We start from the raw sequence: 16,395 nt of genomic DNA, 5'->3' as shown, positions 1-16,395 counted from the left end.
TCCATCAAGATTGATGAGTGGAGAGACTGTTGTGTGTCTCTAAATACCACACTAAACGTCTATTTACCAGGCGTTCCATCACTTTGCAAACTGCACTGGTAAGAGCAATGGGACGATAGTGGGAGGCTTCACGTCCTGTAGTGCCTGGTTTGCGGAAAGGGAGAGCAATGGCGGATTTCCACAGCTGTGGAAGAACTCCTTGTGACCAAATAAGATTGTAAAGGCGTAATAGGACTGCAAGGGCTGACTGATGTAAATGTTGTAGCATACGAATATGAATGTCGTTGGGCCCAGCTGCTGATGATCGGCAAGCTGAGAGTGTTGCCTCCAGTTCTTGAAGTGTAAAAGGCACATTATACTGTTCTTTTCTGAGAGAAGAAAAGTCCGAGGGTGCTAACTCTCTGGCAGACTTTGAGGAAAGAAATGAGGGGCATAGATGGAGTCCCTGAGAAATATGGACCAGATGATTGCCAATTTCATTGGCAATATCTAGTGGGTTTGCTATATCAACACCGGCAACCCGCAGAACAGGAGCCGGGTCAGGAGAATATTTACCACTCAGTTTTCGTACTTTTTTCCAGACTGTACTCATAGAGGAAGCAGAGGTGATGGTGGAGACATAATCTCGCCAGCAAGTGCGTTTAGCGTCACGGATGACACAGCGAGCAATCGCATGCTTCTGCTTAAAATCAAGAAGTCTCTCAGTGGTTCTATTGTACTGGTACCTGCCCCATGCAGCGCGTTTCAAATGTACTGCACGAGCACAAGCAGAAGACCACCAAGGCATGCATTTCTGAGAATGCCTGCCCGAAATTTGGGGTATAGAATGAGAAGCTGAGGTTAAAACGGAGGACAAGAAGAGGTGTAAAAGCTCATCAATGGAGGATGAAGAAGGAACCTCACTAAAAACAGTTAGTTGTGAGTAGAGGTTCCAATTTGCCTGATCAAATTGCCAGTGTGGGATACGAAGAGGTGGTGAATATGAAGGGGAAGTAAGAATGATTGGGAAATGATCGCTGTCATGTAAATCCGGGAGAACAGACCAGATGAAGTCTAATGCGGTGGAGGAAGAGCAGACTGAGAGATCGATGCAAGAGAGTGTGAGTCCGAGGATCAAAATGGGTGTGAGTACCTGTATTTAAAACATGGAGGGGGTGGGTAGCAAGAAAAGCCTCTAACTGAATGCCATGGGAATCACAGTGAGACCCCCCCCAGAGGAAATGATGGGCATTAAAATCGCCAAGTAACAGAAGTGGTGGCGGTAATGACGAAACAAGAAAGGCAATATCTGGAATAGATAATGCCCGAGAAGGAGAGAGACATAAAGAACAGAGCGTATACCACCTATGCAAGTGGATACGGGCTGCTGTGTAATGCAGCGAAGTACGAACAAATAGCTGATGGTACAGAATTTCAGTGCATAGAAGAAGGGCACTTTCATTAAAGGTCCCATCAGGAAAAGAATCTGAAGAATACAATAAATTATAGCCTGAGATGGGATAGATAACAGCAGAGTGTAATTTTGGTTCCTGTATGCAAACACCAACAGTGGAAAACTGGGAGAGTAACATCTGAAGCTCAGCCCGATTACCCCTGAGGCCGCATATATTCCACTGTAAATAGGCCATGATTGGCAATGATAAATTATTATTATTATTATAATCAAAAAGAAGCGCTAAGCCACAAGGGCTATACAGCGCTGCAGGGTAGGGAAGGAAGCAAGGGTATTGGATGGCAGAAAGGAGGAGGGATGATCAGTAGGTTACAGAAAACAGCAGGGCAGGGGATAGTACTGGAGTAGAGGGTAGCAAGAGATTGAAGTAGAAAGGGCTGAAAGTATCAGAATTTGTGAAGTAAGTCAGTTGTTGTCAAAAAGTCAATGAGAGAGTCCAGATGAAAGGTGGGTCCATCAGCGAGAAGGGAAGGTAAAGAGAGAGCAGCAGAGCAAAGACAACGATGGAGGTAAATTCTGCGTGCTCGTTGATAAAGTGGGCAGTCCAACAGAATGTGGCTGACTGATAATGGAGCTTGGCAATTCTCACAGAGAGGAGCAGGGCGCCTCTCCATGAGATATCCATGAGTAAGACGAGTATGGCCAATGCAAAGACGGGAGAGAGTAGTCTCCCAACCTCGACACTGGTGATAAGAAGATGGCCAGTAACCTATACTCGGTTTAATAGATTGAAGTTTGTTGCCGAGCATAGTAGACCAACGTTGTTGCCAATGGGTGTGAAGGTGGAAAGATATTGCAGCAAAATAGTCCGTAAATGGAATACCTCTATATGAAACTGGTAGGTCATGTACTGCTGACCGCGCAGCAGTGTCTGCCTGTTCATTGCCCTGTACGTCAACATGACCAGGGACCCAACAAAAAACAATATCTTTATGGTTAGCACAGGCACCTCTAGCTGGAGATTCATCTGTAAAAACTTACAATATCTTTATGCTTGGTAAAGATGCGGCATAGCCAAAGTTGGATATGGAGAACTAAGGGGTGAGGTGTATCAAATTTCTGTATAGCCTGTAAAGCACTAAGGGAGTCTGAGACAACCACAAATGATGACACAGGCATAGATGCAATACCGATAAGTGCTGCAAGGATGGCATACAATCCAGCAGTAAAAATACTAGCCGAAGATGGTAAATGCCCACGTACGACGCTGTCCGGAAAAACTGCTGCGAATCCTATGCCGTCAGAAGACTTAGAGCCATCTGTGTACACAGCAATGGCATGAGAATGAGAGTGGAAGTGGTCAAGAAAAAGAGAGCGGGAAGCTACCGTAGACAGTTGGGCTTTTGAGCAAGGGAGAGAGAAAGAACAGACTCGAACAGCTGGAACTTCCCAGGGGGGTAGGGAAAAGTGAGATGCTACATGAACATAGAAAGGTGGTAATTGAAGAGAAGACAAGAGCGAATGAAGGCGAAGAGAGAAGGGACAGAGTAAACAGGGGCGGCAAACAAATAAAGAGTGTCTACTAATATCAGTGACCATTCTATAAATGGAAGGATTGTGGAGATCATGAGAGCGTACATAGTAGCGAAGGCAATGGGCATCATGGCGATCGGATAAGGATGGAACGTTCGCTTCTGCATAGAGGCTCTCGACAGGGGAAGAGCGAAAAGCACCAAGGTTCATAAACATAATCCTTGGTGTTGAATGGGGCTAAGGCTAGAGAGAGTAGCAGGAGATGCCGCTGAATAGATCTGGTCACCATAATCAAGTTTCGATCAAATGAGGGTGGAATATAGGCGAAGGAGGGTTTGACGATCAGCTCCCCATGAAAGATGAGCAAGGGTTTTAAGAAGGTTCAACCGGCTGTGACAAGTTACCTTCAGAGAGGTAATGTGAGGTTTCCAGGATAACCTACGGTCAAAGAGGTGGCCCAGAAACTTGACTGTATCATGTTCAGGGATACAGGAGCCATAGAGGTACAAAGGATGATCGGAGATGACAGAGCATCTAGTGAAAGTAATTTGGTGGGTTTTAGTGCTGGAAAATTTAAACCCATGTGTGGTGGCCCAATTGGAAACACGGTCGACTGCATGCTGGAGAGAAACTGTAATGAGGCGACAGTCAGCGCCTGCACAGGCAATAGCGAAGTCATCAACATAGAGTGATGACCAAATATTTGATGGAAGACTAGAGGCCAAATCATTAATAGCAGGGAGAAAAAGTGTTGTGCTCAGAACACATCCCTGGGGGACACCTTCAGCTTGGATAAAGTCCGGGGAGAGCACATTATTAACCCGAACACAGAAATGCCTGTCAGTTAAAAAGTTCTTAAGGAAGCATGGTAGATAGCCTCGAAGGCCTAAGGAGTGGGCTTGGGCTAAAATTTATACACCTCCAAGTTGTGTTATATGCCTTCTCAAGGTCAAAAAATATGGCAATAACTGAGTGGTTATTCGCAAAGGCATTACAAACATACGTATCCAAGCGTAGTAAGGGGTCTATGGTAGAACGTCTCTTACAAAAGCCATATTGACGAGTGGAGAGACTGTTGTGTGTCTCTAAATACCACACTAAACGTCTATTTACTAGGCGTTCCATCACTTTGCAAACTGCACTGGTATGAGCAATGGGACGATAGTGGGAGGCTTCATGTCCCGTAGTGCCCGGTTTGCGGAAAGGGAGAGCAATGGCGGATTTCCACAGCTGTGGAAGAACTTGTGACCAAATAAGATTGTAAAGGCGTAATAGGACTGCAAGGGCTGACTGATGTAAATGTTGTAGCATATGAATATGAATGTCGTCAGGCCCAGCTGCTGATGATCGGCAAGCGGAGAGTGTTGCCTCCAGTTCTTGAAGTGTAAAAGGCACATTATACTGTTCTTTTCTAAGAGAAGAAAAGTCCAAGGGTGCTAACTCTCTGGCAGACTTTGAGGAAAGAAATGAGGGGCATAGATGGAGTCCCTGAGAAATATGGACCAGATGATTGCCAATTTCATTGGCAATATCTAGTGGGTTTGCTATATCAACACCGGCAACCCGCAGAACAGGAGCCGGGTCAGGAGAATATTTACCACTCAGTTTTCGTACTTTTTTCCAGACTGCACTCATAGAGGAAGCAGAGGTGATGGTGGAGACATAATCTCGCCAGCAAGTGCATTTAGCATCACGGATGACATGGCGAGCAATCGCACGCTTCTGCTTAAAATCAAGAAGTCTCTCAGTGGTTCTATTGTACTGGTACCTGCCCCATGCAGCGCGTTTCAAACGTACTGCACGAGCACAAGCAGGAGACCACCAAGGCATGCATTTCTGAGAATGCCTGCCTGAAATTTGGGGTATAGAATGAGAAGCTGTGGTTAAAACGGAGGACGAGAAGAGGTGTAAAAGCTCATCAATGGAGGACGAAGAAGGAACCTCACTAAAAACAGTTAGTTGTGAGTAGAGGTTCCAATTTGCCTGATCAAATCGCCAGTGTGGGATACGAAGAGGTGGTGAATATGAAGGGGAAGTAAGAATGATTGGGAAATGATTGCTGTCATGTAAATCCGGGAGAACAGACCAGGTGAAGTCTAATGCGGCGGAGGAAGAGCAGACTGAGAGATCGATGCAAGAGAGTGTGAGTCCGAGGATCAAAATGGGTGTGAGTACCTGTATTTAAAACATGGAGGGGGTGGGTAGCAAGAAAAGCCTCTAACTGAATGCCATGGGAATCACAGTGAGACCCCCCCAGAGGAAATGATGGGCATTAAAATTGCCAAGTAACAGAAGCGGTGGTGGTAATAACGAAACAAGAAAGGCAATATCCGGAATAGATAATGCCCGAGAAGGAGAGAGATATAAAGAACAGAGCGTATACCACCTATGCAAGTGGATACGGGCTGCTGTGTAATGCGGCGAAGTACGAACAAATAGCTGATGGTACAGAATATCAGTGCGTAGAAGAAAGGCACTTTCATTAAAGGTCCCATCAGGAAAAGAATCTGAAGAATACAATAAATTATAGCCTGAGATGGGATAAATAACAGCAGAGTGTAATTCTGGTTCCTGTAAGCAAACACCAACAGTGGAAAACTGGGAGAATAACATCTGAAGCTCACCCCGATTACCCCTGAGGCTGCGTATATTCCCACTGTAAATAGGCCATGATTGGCAATGATAAAGATACCTGAAATCCGCAGGTAAGGGTTCCTACGGACTAGAGAGGTTAGAAAAGTCCACATGCAGAGGCAGCGGAAAACGTTCAAGCAGCGAAGGAACGGTGTGTTGTGAAGAAAGGAGTTGCGCAGATGGAGGAGAGGAGAGAGAAGGAAGAGAGGGTGGATCAGTGTCCATTGATGGTTTGGTCTCTGCAATTATTATTATTATTATAATCAAAAAGAAGCGCTAAGCCACAAGGGCTATACAGCAGGTCTCTGCAATATATTCAGAGATTGCTTCAAGTGTTTTGGAATTCAGAGACATCGTATGGGAGACAATATTGGAGATGGTAGGGGGAGGATGAGTAAAAATTGGAACTGTAATGGACTGTACCAAGGTAGGGGGGGGGGCAAAAGGGTGGAGGGAACTGGAGAAGTGTGGAAGGGGACAGAAGAGGCAGAAACCTGGGAGGTGGCAGAAGAGGAAGAAACTTGGGAGGGAACAGGGGAAGAAGGTACAGTACGAGGAGGAGGGTGAACCTCTACACTTGTAACAGCCAGTGAGAGGGGAAGAACCAGGTACAGAGACAGGGAAGGTAAAATGAGGAGGTGGAAGAAGGGAAGGAGGGGTTAAAGGGCCTCTTTTTGACTTCTGAGAAGTAGAGGGACGATTGGGAGGTGTCGTACGAGATCTTGTCGATACTGAGGCTTGTGAGGGAGAACATGAAGAAGCAAGAACAGACTGAGGTGTTGAAGTAGGGACATCCGAGCCTAGGACAGCAAAAGAATTAGATACAGGAGTGACAGAGGTAACCACAGAGGATTATTATTATAATCAAAGGGGAGCACTAAACCCTTAGGATTATGTAGCGCCTGTGGGGGGATGTGGGAGGTATTCAGGCTTAATTCAGGGAACTGGAGCACAGATCCAATTCCCTAGATCAAGAGTCCCTCGCCATCAAGGAACCTTCTTTGAGGGGTAACCACAGAGGAGGATGCAGAAGATGGGACCCCAGAAGTGGGGGGACGTTTTGAAACACGGGAATAAGAAACACAAGGTAGTTTCCCTTGGAGGCGGAGATGAGAAACTGCCATGGCATAAGGGAGACCTTCTGCCTCTTTGAGGCAACGGATTTCCTGCTCATTTAAGTATTATTATTATTATAATCAAGGGGAAGCGCTAAACCCGGAGGATTATACAGCGCCTGGGTGGGGGGATGTGGAAGGCATTCAGGCTTAATTCGGGGAACTGGAGCACAGATCCAATTCCCTAAATCAAGAGCCCCTCACCAACATCAAGGAACCTTCCTTGAGGGGCTCATTTAAGTAGACTTGGCAACGGCGAGAGTACGAAGGGTGAGCCTCCATGACAATTAAGGCAAGAGGGAGGTCGATTGCAAGACGTATTAGAATGGTCATCAGCACCACAGACTGGGCATTCGGCTATAGATCTGCAATATTTTGCTGGATGGCCAAATCGCCAGCAATTTCTACAGTTGCGGTGTAGGGATCACCTTTCGAACTTGTAATCTATGTCCTGCTACATAAACTGAGGATGGGAGTTCACGGCTGAAAAAAGTTAAACGCGCCACATTGCTAGGGTATCGTCTCTGCCCACGGGCAGGAAGAGCATAAGTGTCTACCTTGAGGATTGGGAGATCTTGGAGTTTCAGCTGTTCAAGAATGTCATTGCCACATGTCTGGAAATTTTGTTGAACTATGGTATGGGGCAGAATGACTGTACCACTACAAGAATTGAGGGAATGATGTTTTTCGATAGTGACAGGAACAGTATCTATATGGGAAAGAGAAAGATCATGAGCTTGGGTAGCAGTCTGTACAGTGATGATGCGCGTACCGCTCTTAAGAGCATGAAAAGAAATATCTTCAACATGGCGTAGGAGTGCCTTGCCAATACTGTGGTGAGAAAGATAGGCAGTAGAGGAAGTCGGTCATAAAGTGAAGAATTTAGTCCATTGTGCATTCTGAAACTGAGCATGGAAAGGGAGTGCAGGAAGTGTCGATCTTTTCTGAGAAGAACGAGAAGTTGGAGAAGTATCTTCAGCAGGTAATTGTCGTTGGCGTTTAGGCGTGGGACCAGAGTTGGTCCGACGTGGAATGGGCCGGCAATTCGAAAATTGCAGTACCTAGAGGGAGAGGCCAGAAGCATAGTCAAAGGAGAGCAGAGGCCAGATAAATCGAAGAAGTCAGTCGAGACCTCAGTACCTGAAGCGGGTGAGGAAACAGCACCGGCAAGAGGTACAGAGGCATTAGGAATGTCCGAAGAGTGGTCCAAAGACGAGGTGGGGTCAGAACGGGGTGCGGTTTCAAGAAGGGGCCCGGGGGTAGCAGGTTCATGGACTGGGGCTGCCATGGTTAGGTTACTTTTCTTTTTGTTTAAGGAAAAAAAAAAGGGGGGGGGGACCGGGGAGGGATAGTTCCTAGGAGGAATGAAAGGGCCAGAAATCTCCCTCCGCACCCAAGAGGACCTCAGCACCGCAGATGCAGCATGGAACCCGTGCCATACCCTACCCATCATGCCAGTAAACCAGCAATCCGGGATAGCAACCTCACATCTGCCGACCTACCTCGGTGGACAAGAGGGCTGCCGGATATCCGCCACAAGGCATACCTCCTTCGGCCACCACCCCCGGAATCTGAAAGGTGGCTTCCAGAGATGCATCCCCAGGCAATCCAGATTCCACGGCAAATTACGCCACCGCCAAGAACCTCAATGGAATGGGATGGACCCCAGTTCCCTTTCCCCTACCTAGGAACTAGTGTGCCTGCGAGAAAAAATCCCAAAGGCCAAAAGGAAGGGCAAAAGGGAGGGGTGGGGAGGAAAGGAAAAAGGGGAGGATGGGATAGGGAAGGGGGGATTTGGGGGTAATTAGGTTAAGTGAGGAAGGAGACTGACAGGTCTAATTCCTCAGACCAAGAGCCTCTCCACCACAAGGAGCCCCCCCCCCCTTGAAGAGGACCTTGCATAATACTATCCAGGAAAAAGTACTGCAGTCATGGTAGTGCAGTAAACCCCTCGAGTTTTTTCAGCACTTCGGGAAATTGCAGGAATTCAGATTCCAGCAAGGAAAGGCAGTTCCTTAGAGGAAGTCACCCCCCCCCCCCATCACCAAGATACATACCTAGAGGAAAATCGTTACTTTATACAGAAAAGAATACATTAGCCGATTATAATCATGGAGCACTAAACCCATAGTACACAGTAGCTGGAAATTCCTACTTTAAGGCATCAGGATTAAACCTACATTAGAGAAACCACACCAGGTAATGTTTCTGGCTGCATGCAGCTTTTTGAATTGGCTCAATGAGAATTTTAACCATTGCCATGTCAGACCTGCAGGAAACCTTCAGCAATGTCAGGCCATGCAAATCTCCATGTCTGGAGGGCCACTTAGCTTATGTTAATCAAATTCTTGTTTAGAGTGAAGACATTACACGACTACACGTGTATGCACAAGTGATCACTGCCTTCTGCCAAGGTGTAAATTTTAGAGGATTTAGCTAGGGAAGAGAATTGGTCCTTAAAATTACACCCTTAAAGTACTGTAACTGGAGTGAAGACTAGTAAATTAATGGTGGAGGCCTACTGGCCCAAGATAGTCAGGTCAAACTTGTATTTTTCCAAAAATTTTTTTTTTTTAAAAGGTACACATTTAAGCTTACAGTTTGTTCCACTAATCAACTTGCCAAATCAGCAACTGCTTTACAACTTTTGTCTTTCGATTTTTCCAAGTAGCCCATTGTTACAAGTCCTGTCCATCAAATCTTTAGCATTTATATTCTGCATGTACCTAAAACAGTTTCATATCAGGCATTATCTTGCCTCTTGCCATACAGTACCAGACCCAGAATCAGTAGTTCCATCCTATTTTCAATCAAGGTGCACTATAATTTCATACAGTACCCAGAGCCAATTTAAAGATTTAGTTCCTTGTATCAAGAACCTTTAAGGAAATTTTACTCAGGGGGAGGAGTAGGAGAGGCAACAAACGCTCTAAAGCCTTAGCATCTGGGAAGGGGCATTCAGGGTTGGTTAGTTAAAAAATTTTTTTTATAGAAACTAGTATTTTTGTGAAATTCTGTATCCTAAAAAGGGTATTCCTAAATGCTGGGAAGGGCTCAAATATGGGAACTACTTTTCAACTTAATTTTAATGCTTCCCATTCATATTACAATAAAAACCTAGTGCTAAACCTATTGTGGCCATACAGCACTGCATCTCATTCCTAAAGTGCTGCATGTACGTGGTTACTTCATCACAATTCATTCTTTTCTCACCCTCGTGTCAAATCTATCTGCTAGGATCAAGTATACAAGTTTGTAGTAATGGAAAGTTGTGCATGAAAGTCTTGGCAAACTTCCTTCACAACAGGAGTACAAAATTAACAGCACTTATAGAAACTTTCTCCTAAATAAAAATTACACACAAGGACATTAAAATATAATTATTTCTTAAACTTTTTAACGACATGAAGTGATGGTCTATACCAGCCAAGAAGCAACCAAAATGTACCTAAGAGACTCAAAGACAAAAAGGTACTACAATGGTGTTAAGCTGTACATTTTTTTTTCCTTCCAATCTAAAACTTAAGCACCAGTAATTCAAAAGGTAGACATTTTAAAATGGTAATGTAAAAGACATTCCAATCATTAAAAAAAAAGTGACCATCACTAAAGAAAGAATTTATGACTGGAGTTCTCTGTCAAAGAGGTATTCTCCCAAACCAGATGTACCAGCACGCTTCAGCTTTGTAATCATGTCTCCAAGTTTCTTGATGGACTCTACCTGTTCTTCCAAGAATTCATCTTCCAGCATGTTTGTCAGATGAGGGTCACTGAACTTGCTGGCAATGCCATGAAGGTCCAGCAAGCACTGGAAGGAAAATTTAAACTAGGTATTAAGTGAATTTTAGTTCCCTCAACTTAAGAGTTGAAAATTTTTTATCTTTAAGAGTTCTAAAACCACTAAAGCAGCCACCGCATACTAATGTTACTGAAGTGGAAATGTATGAACCATTAGGTAAAACCACATGTCAGGATGTAGTTACTAGTGAATATAGTAAGGAAATTTAAAGACAAATTTAAAGCTCACTAGTTTATGAGAGGGAAGTGGTCTCAACATCCATAAAATTAAAAATTACCAAAAGCTTAGCTACTGAAAATTGCCCTACTGAGCAAAAATTATACATGACCACTGGCCTTCAGAGCTTAATATGAAAAGACATACCTGGTTGACTTGCTTCTCTAGATCTAAAGCTGCCTGTAAAGCATCATGACCACTACCCCATTCTTGGAGTGATGGTGCAGAGATGGCTTGAAGTACAATGCGACCACCACGTCTGTTTTGATACTGCAATGAGAAATTGTGTTAAGACAGTTTCATAGAGGTATTGAGTAAAATGAAATAAGGGTAAAGCAGCTGGAATTTAGAGGATTAAAAATTTTAAGAGCAGGTGGGTATCTAGTTTTGGAGGGGTTGATAATTTTGTTAATGTATGAAAGAGGGAAAGGTACCTAGGTACTGGCAGAAAATTAAATTCCTACGAATTAGATATGGTAATTATTGAAGGAATTAAGGGCACAAGTAGGATCACACGAAAGGCTTGGGTTATGAATGAGTTCACACTGAAGCATGCGTGAAAAAAAAGCAAAGTTGTTGCATTCATGTATTTAGAAAAGGCATACAAGGAAGCAATGTGGCTGATGTTGCAAGTGCATGGAACAGGTGGTTGCTTGCTGAAATTATACAAATATGATGGCAAGGATCAAATTAGGGTTGGTAGAAAGACTTTCCAGCAATAAAAGGCCCTAGATGTGTGATGTCACTATGGTTAACATTAAGAAGGGGTTGTTTGCAATTTTATGATTTTGCAAGTAGTAATAGTGGAAGTATCAGTGGTAGAAATGGTATTAAGGTAGTGGATGTAAAAAGTCAGTGTAAAGTCTTTACAAAGAGATAGTAGTATTAGTGGAGGTAGTGCAAGAACAGTTACTACCGAGAGCTAAGGGTCCACAAGGGTAGGGCCAAATCCCACTAGGACAAAACCAACATTAAAGTGACTGCAAGGGTATTGAGAAAAAAATGGGGGATTAAAATATGTCAAATCCAGATACAGAAGAGGAGTTGCCATAGCTGCTTTATGACATACTTTAGAGATTATGAAGAGTTGCAAAGGTTGGAAAAATTGTAGAGGCCATGCAAAAGGAACTGAAGTGAACACGGGAAACTGGAAGGAGTATGAAGTTAATGTTCAGATATTTGGGAGTAAATTTGTTGACAGCTGGGTATATAAGGTGGGCTGTGCACAAAGGCATTGGAGATTAAAAAAAAAAAAAAAAAAATATAAAGAAAAACCTCAAAAGCACGAAATTATAGTTTCGCTAACACTTGTACGAGTAAAGACTGGGTTGTGAAGTGGGCAAGCAGGTTGTGAAGAGTGCAAGGGCCATATGGTGTAAATAGGAAGGATTTTTAGGTTGGAGATTAGGGGTGCCGAGTTTACTGTAAACATTCAGAAGGCCAAGTAGTAAATTTTTTTTTTTTTTTTTTAACCTTTAACTCTGAGCAAGGCCAATTTTGTGAAAGGATAAGGAAATGGGTTATTTGGACTGGAAAGTACAGTGCCTCTGAAGTAGGGGGTGGGAATAGATGCCATTTGGTGGGGCATCTGAACCAAGTTATTTTTGGGGTGGGGTAAAGCCTGCCATGGTGGGCAATGGCCACTAAAAAAAATTTTTTTTACTACCCTGAAGTGCCTTCCAAAAATGTACTGCACTGGCAACAAATTTTTTGCTATTATAATGAAGGCTATAAACCCTAATTTATTGGGTACTTTGCAAGTATGTCAAGGATGTTGAAACAAGAATTAAATGTAAATTTAGTTTATGTACCATTACCAAAGATAGATAAATATCAGCACTATGATGTGCAAGATTCAATTGTGGTTTCACAACCTTCATAAAGAGTGACGGTCACTAAAAATGTAAAGTTAAATTACTTGTTAGTGCAAAATTAAAAGTAATGTGGAGCTGGTATCCTCACCTTCATCAGTTTCTGCCCATGTTCCCGCTCTTCATCACTGGATTCTTTGAAGAATTTTGCCAGGCCTGGGAGGGCTACATCATCCCTCTCGAAGTAGTAACCCTGAAAGCAACATTCAAACTTTAGAAGTAAACTGCCCAAATTAGGTGGATGTTTGTAGACTGCATCAATTTAAATGGGAAACTTCAGAGAAACTTAAGTGAAATCATAGCATGCAGGTGTAGTTCATTAGAGGGGAAAAAAAAAATAATGGCTCTGAAGTTTAAAGACATGCAAATGATTATGGTAAAGCCTTTAGATTGAAGATGCAAGATGGAGTGGAATTTTAGTAAAAATTGAAAGATCTAGCATTCTGAAATTAGAGAGCCGTCCAATAACATTGGAGTTTAGGCATTTGGAGGTAAACCTATAGAAACTGATTCAGGGCATGAAAACTTGCAACAATATTTAAGTATTGCCACTAAGTGACAATTTTATCAAATAAATCTTTTAGTCTGGAGCTTCAATGAAGACTAGGTTCCTGGCACTAGAAGAACTGGAACTGCCAAATTTACATTGTACACAGATTTTCCTACCTGAAAATATTAACCCAAATGCCCAGTGGTGATCCTCCCCAAACTACGGTGTAGCTTTCTAGTTTACTTGTACTAGTGGCAAGTAGGGCTTTTAAAATTTAATCTTTACGATTAAATTTGTTTTACACCACAGTGGTGCTGACCAGTGGTTCAACAATGGAAAAGCTGCTTAGAGGCAGCTGTAAAATGCTTTAAATACCATTTCCAGGGAAATTAAGACAGTTGCTCGTCAGTATTAAGGGGCAAAGGAAGAATAAAACTTTAGGCCTACGTACCTTGTAGGTTAAGTTATAGCAGGACAACTATTAGAATATGGGTTTCCAAAGTTAAGGATAGTATATTTTAGTCTGGTTGTCCTGCTATGCAACTTATCCTACAACATACATAGGCTATACAACCTAAGTAACCTAGTTTATTTTTATTAGTGTCCCAAAATTATATATATATTTATACATGAACATTTTACAAGGGTACAGTGATTTTTGGCAAAGTGTTTCCCCAAAACTTGGCAATTTGGGTAAACTGAAGTATGTGGGCAACCAAACTTATAATGCAACCAAGAGAATTATTCCAGGTTGGAATAAGTTCACCCCACCCCCACCCCTGATTTGATAATGCCAACAGAAAACTTTGGAGAACATTTATATCAATCACCTGGCCATGAAGCAAGATGGCCCATAGGAAGTCCTACAGGACTAGAAAATTTAGAAATTTTACTAAAAGCAGCAGAAGTTAATGTTTCATGGGCAATTATGGACAGGGAGTGGAGGGTGAAAGTTGCAGATACCTTACAAATGATGGGTAGCTTTAGGAAAGTTATTCAGGTACAGTTCCATTACAATAATCATGGGGTAGCACTAAACCCGTAGGATTATACAGTGCATGTGGGGGGGGGGGGAAGGGACGGAAGGTATTCAGGCTCAATTCAGGGAACGAGTGCATAGATCCAATTCCCTAGAACAAGAGCCCCTTACTCCAAGGAACCTCCCCTAAGGGGCATACAGTTTCATATATAGCAGCACGTGTAGATACCCATGATACCCCAAAAGTAAGGAAGCGACTCGTCTATTTGAGACCTTGCGCATAAATTTATTAATGTTCGGAAAACCCAAAAAGTCATTGGATTTTTTTTTTTTTTTTTTTTTTTTTTGGGGGGGGGGGAAGTTAAGATTCAAAAATAAAATTCAGCTAAAATTAAGAGCATAAAGTTGATTACTTTCAGTAATATTAAGTATACAAGGAATCTCTTTTCAAGCTTTCCGTAAATTGACTTAGGAAGACTAAGATAAACCAGATATTTATATTCCAAATCCAGCTCCGACTACCATAAACTGCCCAGTCCAGCCATCATGACCTACACCTTTACTGCAGTTAATCGTGGATACCAGTTAAAAAAAATTAGTGGTATTAAAAATTAAATAAATTGCGTGTTTAATATACAGAAATGGGGAAGGAAAAAACCCCCAGAACAGAAGAACAAAGACAAATGGCCTCGCGGCTCAACCGTAACATTAACCTTCAACTATAATTTCACCCCAATTTTAAAGCTACGTATTTACAAGAAAGTAATTGAATATGAAAAAATAATTTTAGAAGCAATAATAAGGATACGTGGTTATAGTAAAGGTTGTAGCGTAGAGCTGTTGCTCACCATGGACAAGTAGACATAACTGGCGTACAGCTCCAGGTTGATCTGCTTGTTGATCGCTGCTTCACAGTCCTCATGGTAGTTCTGACGGACTTGGCTGGCCATTTTGTTGTGGGATAGGTATGGAATGCTAGAAAGACGAAAAAAATGCGATATCGATGTGAAGGAGTGTTGGTGATGGAGGCGCTCGTTCACACACTGGCGACCCACAGCGTCTTAACCCAACACTCACCACTCGCCATCTTTTATACCTCTGGCTCTTCCATCCACCTCCCCGCCATGCTTTATCTTATCAAACTCTCTCTATAGCCAGCTACGCATCTTAACTAGAGGCTAAAAGCATGTGTATGTACAGTTACACGTGTGCTTTATGAGCGAGAATACATTATATCGAGGTTATGAGTGTTGGGGGAACTATAATTTGAAGACCGCTGTTGGCTCTTCCACGGCCTCCCACCTCTTTGTTATCGATCCAGAAATACCTTTCATGAAGCAATACCTTCATCACTGACGTACGTTGTTACGTCTTATACATTAAGGCGTACTTCTGGAAGTTTTTATTAATTATTATACAGTGTATGTGTAGAGGGGGGGTGTCTGGAGTGATTTAGTGGGGGGGAGGAAAGTTACCTTCTGTGGTTCAGACATTTCTTTATTTTTCCCACCCTTGTCATTTTCTTTCGTTGTCTCATACAATACTGCTTACAACACCTAAGTTATTATTCAGGTCCTAACCACGTATTACGTTAGCATTGTCCAAAAATTTCAATTGAATTCAAAGAACCTTTATTACATGTTACATGCAGGGATAGCCTGGTGTAACAGTTTTCCCGAAACTCATTACTAAAAAAAAAAAAAAAATGCTTGATTGTCTACGTGTGTGTGCATGTTTACTGTAGATCACTACCTTCACCTCCCCAGTTCTACTTCCACACTTGTACACTGTGTGTGTATTCACCTAATTGTGACTGCGGGGGTCGATTCACAGCTCCTGGCCCCGCCTCTTCACTATGTGGGTGTGTAGTTACTAGTTGCTAAAGGCACTTGTCGATAGACACCTAGCCTGTGTTTGATTGAATGTGTGTTTATTCACCTAATTGTGGTCGCAGGGGTCGATTCATAGCTCCTGGCTCCGCCTCTTCACTGGTTGCTACTAGGTCCACTTTCTTCTCTACGAGCTTTATCATATTCTTAAGAAATAACCCAGGATAACCCAAGAAAGGCAATGCGTCATCGAGGGACTGTCTCTTATTTCCATTTGTGTCCTCAATCTTGTTCCACAGGATGCGACCCACACCACACCTACTTGCTAGGTGAACAGGACAACAAGTGTAAGGAAACGTGTCCAATGTTTCCACTCCGCCGGGAATCGAATCCGCACCCTCAGCCTGTGAGGCGAGAGCTTTGCCAGCTTTGCCTCCACTACCTCACTTTCCAGACTATTCCACTTCCTGACAACTCTATGACTTAAGAAATACTTCCTAACATCCCTTTGATTCATCTGAGTCTTCAACTTTCAA

At 43.0% G+C, this 16,395-nt stretch overlaps 1 protein-coding gene across 1 annotated transcript; it reads right to left on the bottom strand.

Moving 5' to 3' along the window:
• Nucleotides 1–10,055: 10,055 nt before the first annotated feature.
• Nucleotides 10,056–15,108, bottom strand: LOC128690505 (ferritin). The gene is made up of 4 exons (XM_053779172.2): nt 14,879–15,108; nt 12,653–12,754; nt 10,838–10,960; nt 10,056–10,483 (listed from the first exon to the last, which is right to left on the bottom strand). Exons 1-4 carry the CDS (start codon nt 14,978–14,980, stop codon nt 10,295–10,297), a joined length of 516 nt encoding a protein of 171 aa, XP_053635147.1. The 5' UTR covers nt 14,981–15,108; the 3' UTR covers nt 10,056–10,294.
• Between the last annotated feature and the right edge of the window lie 1,287 nt (nt 15,109–16,395).

Source organism: Cherax quadricarinatus, chromosome 29, assembly GCF_038502225.1.
Source record: "Cherax quadricarinatus isolate ZL_2023a chromosome 29, ASM3850222v1, whole genome shotgun sequence".
Classification (NCBI taxonomy): domain Eukaryota; kingdom Metazoa; phylum Arthropoda; class Malacostraca; order Decapoda; family Parastacidae; genus Cherax; species Cherax quadricarinatus.
Note: the sequence above shows the minus strand (reverse complement) of the source record. Positions and strands in the feature narration are given on the sequence as shown.